At 42.2% G+C, this 6,592-nt stretch overlaps 1 protein-coding gene across 5 annotated transcripts in view; it reads left to right on the forward strand.

Moving 5' to 3' along the window:
• LOC107756959 (poly(ADP-ribose) glycohydrolase) overlaps positions 1 to 6,592 on the forward strand; it is a 23,269-nt gene that overhangs the window by 11,234 nt on the left and 5,443 nt on the right. For 4 of the 5 annotated variants that reach the window (XM_016574291.1, XM_016574290.1, XM_016574295.1 and 1 more), the window contains 6 exons: positions 3,088 to 3,180; positions 4,635 to 4,789; positions 5,612 to 5,691; positions 5,779 to 5,839; positions 5,915 to 5,990; positions 6,371 to 6,518. In XM_016574291.1, coding sequence (XP_016429777.1) covers positions 3,088 to 3,180; positions 4,635 to 4,789; positions 5,612 to 5,691; positions 5,779 to 5,839; positions 5,915 to 5,990; positions 6,371 to 6,518 — 613 coding nt within the window. The remainder of the gene's footprint in view (positions 1 to 3,087; positions 3,181 to 4,634; positions 4,790 to 5,611; positions 5,692 to 5,778; positions 5,840 to 5,914; positions 5,991 to 6,370; positions 6,519 to 6,592) is intronic. The other variant, XM_016574292.1, reaches the window with a different exon arrangement.

Consider the following 6,592-nt stretch of genomic DNA (forward strand, 5'->3'; position numbering starts at 1 on the left):
ACACACACTCAGACACACACACACACACACACACACAAACACACACACACACTGATCCATTAGTGCTCCCTGTTAATGAAGCACTACATCCTAATTAAACTCATTTGGACGGTTATTGGTGATTCAGTGTAAACACGTTCATTACACCGTCTTCAGTCATGTGACTCTCCTCCCGCTAGCGTCACTAAATATGAGCATCTCGTTATTGATTTGATGTTATTTATGGGACAAGTTGTCATAAACACTTTGTTTTCCTTTGAATTGTTACGACCCATCAATCAATACTTTTGATTAATTAACCCAAAGAGGCAATGCAGAACTATTGCAGAGAAATCAATACTAACAGAGCAGAATGAAGAACAGGAAGTTCAGAAGTGCGGCTCTTCTGCTTCGTTTCTGCTTCATTAGATCTCTGTAATCTAACCACGCATGCACTTAATGAAGGAATATAATAGACCATGTGCTTTAATAGTGTCGAAAGCATACATTAAATTACCATATGGTCTTTATTTTTGATATGGAAATGTGATTTAGAACGGAGAAAAGGAAATTTTACAGATTTTTATGTATTTATGCATCACTTGCATTAGTTTCTCTTCAGTAATTGCTGTGTTCATGTTTCATGTTCAGTTCCCTGATTGAGGAGAGCAACGTCTCTGTGCACGAATTACATCTGAACTCACTCTCGTTATAAATCCCACACGGTTGAGATTTCACAAATTCACTCCTTGGATTTTTACATGAAAATGTATACTGTATTGTACATATAGTTAATTGGATGGAGTTTCTTAAGTGCAGATAATACTGCTCATATCCTTCGGAAAATAAGTAAAATAATTCATAAGATATATGTTAAGGATTTTATTTAAAATGTTTTTGAATTGTCAGTTGAATTGAAGAAGTAATGTGGTTTTTCATGACCATTTTCCACCGTCTCTGACCTTTAGAAATGAAAGACATTTAAATGAATGCTCAGGGATACTAGTATCTGTCCTGCTTCCTCTTTAATACGTCACCTGATCCCTCGATAGGCGTCGCTGACAGGTGAATGTGGGCGGGCATATGCTAATGAGCTCGTGATGTCAATATTGTGCTGATTAGTTTCAGTAAATTAGAGTTCTGAGAGTCACTACTGTATATTTTCAGAGTACAATGAACTTTATTTTAAATCAAAATATTCTTAATCGTTTAACCTCTTTAAGAGAGGAAATCTTCAGATGTCAAAGGAAAGACAGCAGTGAAAAAAACAAGATGCCAATTTGAGCTCTTATAAGCGCAGGATGGCTGTGCTGTCAGAATCTGATAAATATCACGCGGTCTGTCCTCCTGCTTTAGTTTCTGTTGGATATTGTGCAGAGAAGCTGATGGACAGTTAAGTGTTTGTTTCTGTTTTCATTGGTTAACTCTAACCTTTACCTGCCAAACCTGGTGTCAGCCTCAGCGGCGGTCTGTTAATGATGTTCGTTTGTGCAGTAACGAGAGTCTCTTTAATTCAGTTCAATTCAATTCAAGATTATTTGTACAGCGCTTTCACGATACAAATCATTGCAAAGCAACTTTACAGCAAATTAAGTTTCTACAATATTTAGTGGTAGCTTATCAGTGGTGACTGTCAGTTAATGTACATATGGCAGAAATGTACGGAAAAATCTCTGATGTTTTATGAAAGGTCCTGAATGTTTTGCGGTAGACAGCGATTGTAAAGATGTATGTGATGTGTTTTGATTGACAGGTTCAGTTTGACGGACAGGAGGAGAGGGCGGGGCCGTGTGAGTTTGATTGACAGGTTCAGTTTGACGGACAGGAGGAGAGGGCGGGGCCGTGTGAGTTTGATTGACGGCGTCTGATTGTTTGTTTTCTCTCTGAACATCGCAGAGTCAGATGCACTTCACAGCATGTTAATTGCTGCAGGCAGACTCAGCAGCGTTATGAACAGAAGTGACGACAGAATATATGAATCACGGTGACATCAGATTGTGAAGGATCTGCCGTGTGTTTTGTTGATTTGAAGCCTCAGCTGGCTGCCGTCCTGCTCTCCGGTTTTGCGATATCACCGTTATTTATGACCTTCCTCTGCTCTTCTTTTCTGGTTGTCGTACAAATGTGTCCCAAGCTGGACCCGTTTGAGGACACCCGTCCTTATCTGCATTTGCTCCAGGACGTGTTTTAATCAGACGGGAAACCTCAGAGACCTGATGAAATTGCCCTTTAGATTGATTATCCTGACACTGCCATCGTAAATAAGAGCGGAGTAACTATCATCTATGATAGACTGACGTGTGTGTGTGTGTGTGTGTGTCAGTGCACATGTCATAAACTGCTGATTGGGCCGCTTGAGTCTGGAGAGCGATGGACCCGCAGCCGGTGTGATTTTACGGGCGTTTGTTTTCCTGTTGTGTGATGGTTTGGTCGGACAGCTTTGAAGAGTGCCTGCATTTCTTCTGCTCGTTAGTGTCAAAACTGTAAAAGCTCTGAAGGTCCGTCTTGACGAAATTAATTTCAGCTTGTCATGGTTTGTCTGTAAATGAGAATAAAAATGCAGATGAGGTAACGGAGTGTGTTTGTGTCTGAAGAGTAGGAAAGATCCGTCTCTGACCAGAAATAAAAGTACTTTCTGTCTCTTGATTGACCAACAGTGTCTTTCTTGTCTGTGTTTGATTCTCTGGTGTTTAAGGGGCATGAACTAGAATCAGCAGGACACAACACAAGGTGCTCTGAGATGCAGAAGCACACGGAGCGTTTATCTGTGCTCTGCTGTGAAACAGACTGATTACTGAACTTACACTAGACCACAGAATGCATCTCAGTTCAGTCTGCTAGACTTGCTTATGTTTGTGCTGCGCTTTTGTACTTTCTAGCTTCACGTAGTTTTTCTTCTAAAATGAGACATGTGTGATGACTGGGAATCAGTGAGGAGTGCTAGAGTCTTTCAGAGACAGGAGAGATGAGGATCTGTGAGCGATTAATAAGAGATTCTTCACGCGTTTAACGTGTGTTTGTTTGCTCCATGACACTCATTCAACAGAAAGTCTGTCTGTCCCAGATGACCCCAGACTAACGACTAACGCTCTCTGAGTCTGTTTCTAGGGTCTGCAGGCGTCTGAAGCTCAGCAGATGTTTGGAGAGCTGCTTCCAGCGATGGCACAGCTGGCACTGAGAGCGCCGAGCCTCCTCACGCAGGTACAGGACCTTAGTGAGACCTGCTCTGTTCATCTTCTCTATTCACTTCTTCAGATGCTATTTAATCTCTACATCTATCTTTCTCTGGGTTTTTTTTTTGGTCTCTCTTTCTGTTAATTGTCATTTTTTGCTCAGAGTTTCCTGCTGGGCTGTTTTTGCCAGCAAGAGTTTTGATTACGCTCTCGTTCTCTGAGTTTATCTAGTTTCCTTCCATTCAGCCTCCACCAATGAGAACGCTCGAGCACTCATTGATTGACAGATGTAGTCTCCGCCCACTGATCCTCCACCAATGAGAACGCTCGAGCACTCGTTGATTGACTGATGTAGTCTCCGCCCACTGATCCTCCACCAATGAGAACGCTCGAGCACTCGTTGATTGACTGATGTAGTCTCCGCCCACTGATCCTCCACCAATGAGAATGCTCGAGGACTCGTTGATTGACTGTCATTGGACATTTCATCCCTGCTTGACTGAGAATAGCGTGTTTCTACACTGGCACGCTGTGGGATTTGACTACAATCCCACGAATAATAATAACAGGAATAACAGCTATTACAGAAATATGATGAATGTCAATAAACAGCAGAACTTCTGCTACATCTCTTGATTGAAACCACGCATGACTTGAATGGAGTGAATTAAAGGGGTCATATGATGTTGCTAAAAAGAACATTATTTTGTGTATTTGGGGTAATGAAATGTGTTTATGCGGTTTAAGGTTCAAAAAACACATTATTTTCCACATACTGTACATTATTGTTTCTCCTCTATGCCCCGCCTTTCTGAAACGCGTCTTATAAAGAATATCTCTTTGGATTTGAGACTTTAGTCTTTGCAACTTTACAGATCTTCTTCATGCACCAAGAGCTTGTAACACTCCAAAGAGAAAGGAACAATTGAAATCGCATCACATGACGCCTTTAAAACCAAACTCTTTTTAGTTTGTGTTTGTTAGTTAAGTTGTGAAAGTGTCTCCTGTACATGCCAGATGGGATTTTCTAGCTGGACACTAACTAGTAGTTTAATTCCTGTTTGTGGAGTTTGTTCATCGGTGCTTTATGTGTTGTTATTATGGCCTTCTCCATTAGTGTTTAAATGCTTTAATATAATTTAATGAACTCTTTTTGCTTTCACTCAATGAGTGTTTGATTAGATTTGACTTTACATAAAGACACAGTACTCATACTTTAACTTAAGTACAATTTCTCTGTATCTTTTTACACTCCTGACATGGAATGTAGTGAAGTAAATATTTCCCAGAATGAAAATACTCTGAAAATACTAAACTAATGAACTGAAGTACAGCAACAGAGTAAAAGACGTTGTGTTGCTGTCCACCTTTGCTAATAAATCTCAGTAAAGTCAAGAGCATTTTCGGCCTGTGGAAACATTTTGGTGTGTTTTTGTTGATGAAATCAGTCTGAATCTGTGTATTTCTGCTCTGTGTGTTCAGCCGATCCCGCTGTTGAGGACGCAGCGCTGTCGATCCCTCACGCTGTCTCAGGAGCAGGTCTCGTGTCTGCTGGCGAACGCTTTCTTCTGCACCTTTCCTCGACGAAACTCTCGACGCATGGAGTTCAGCAACTATCCTGACATCAACTTCAGCAGGTGCCATATACAGCAGTCAAACACTATCAGTCCAGAGGTTCAGTATCTGAAAAGAGTGAGCCAATGATCAGAGTTTGCTAGCAACATCTCTTCATAACCCTGTACTGAAATATGATCCTGCATACTGTATCTCAGTGTCATGTGATCAGACTTTTCATATTGCATCTGGTTTACTTTGCTGTAGGGCTGCACGATAAATCGCATGCGATATTTAACGCGCATCTTGTCAGTAAAGCCGTTCTGTAATCAGCGGTAAATCTCCATCACCTGCGTGCTTTCACATTGAGCAGCATTAACTACACAGAGCCGTTGTTCTCTGACGAGCTGCGCCAAACCACGTTCATATTCGTGCGATTTTTGGCGCAGCTCGTCTGTGAACAACGGCTCTGTGTAGTTAATGCTGCTCAATGTGAAAGCACGCACGTGATGGAGATTTACCGCTGATTACAGAACGGCTTTACTGACAAGATGCGCGTTAAATATCGCATGCGATTTATCGTGCAGCCCTACTTTGTTGCCAGTTATAATTAGAAAAGAAAACTGACTGAAGATTACACAACTACTTAATAACGAATAACTCCATAAATACATACATGTGTGGTGATGAGAGACATGACGTCAGGTTTCTCAGAGGCGTTAGACAGTGTTTTCTGTGAATTTCTGTGAAAGTTGTTGTAGCTCTCGTGCATGAGCGCATTCAGTCTTCATCACGCAGGTCAGACGTCCGTGATTGGAGCTCGTCTGTCTCTAAATGTACGAACGTCGTTTATGAATATGAAATATCAGACTGGCCTTCCATACAATCTGCTCTGTGTTTTGTAGGTTGTTTGAAGGTTCGTCCCAGAGCAAACAAGAGAAACTCAAAACCCTCCTGTGGTACTTTAGACGGGTCACGCAGCAGAGTGAGTTTGGCTTCTCTGCACGTCACACACTCGTTCATTCATGAATCGTGGGTTAATGCTGTTTGTGGTGTGTTTTGTTGATCCGAGGGCCCGCCGGTCTCCTAACATACACCAGACAGTGTCTGCAGCGTCTGCCCTCCTGGTCGAGGTGAGATCGATCTTCACACACTCCACAGCGCTTCGCTTCCCACAGGCCAATAAACACTCTTCATTTGGTTTTTAGTTCAGAAAAGCAGTTCAGCAAGCTTCGCATCAGCTGTGACGGAAGCATAGAAGACCAGGGCTACGGCATGCTGCAGGTGACACGTGAAAAACATGCTCACGTTTCACACTAGAACAAGACATGATATACTTAAGAAAATGAAGACCATTCACTTTGCATTGTGGCATCATTTTCATTATCTTCATTACTGTAATGCAGAAAAGAAATCCTATCCTCCTTATTTTAATGCATTTTTATTGTTCTCATTATTCTCACAGTGCTGATTCTCTTTACTGTGATACTGAGGCTCTCAAACTCCAGACGGTCCTGCTGACTGAAACGGATTCATTTTCATGATGTAATTCTATTGTGAAATATGACCTGGGCATGCTGTGTGTGTGTGTGTGTGTGTGTGTGTGTGTGTGTGTTTTCTGGAGGGGGACTGTGTGTGTGTGTGTGTGTGTGTGTTTTCTGCAGGTGGACTTTGCCAACCGGTTCGTTGGGGGGGGAGTGACTGGTTCTGGTCTGGTTCAGGAGGAAATCCGTTTCCTGATAAACCCAGAGCTCATCGCCGCTCGGCTCTTCACTGAAGCACTGGACGATAACGAGTGTCTGATCATCACAGGTAGACACACACACACACACACTCTCTCTCACACACACACACACACACACACACACTCTCTCACACACACACAC

This window comes from Sinocyclocheilus rhinocerous, unplaced genomic scaffold (assembly GCF_001515625.1).
Source record: "Sinocyclocheilus rhinocerous isolate Xijiao unplaced genomic scaffold, SAMN03320098_v1.1 scaffold3187, whole genome shotgun sequence".
In the NCBI taxonomy this organism is placed as follows: Eukaryota; Metazoa; Chordata; class Actinopteri; order Cypriniformes; family Cyprinidae; genus Sinocyclocheilus; species Sinocyclocheilus rhinocerous.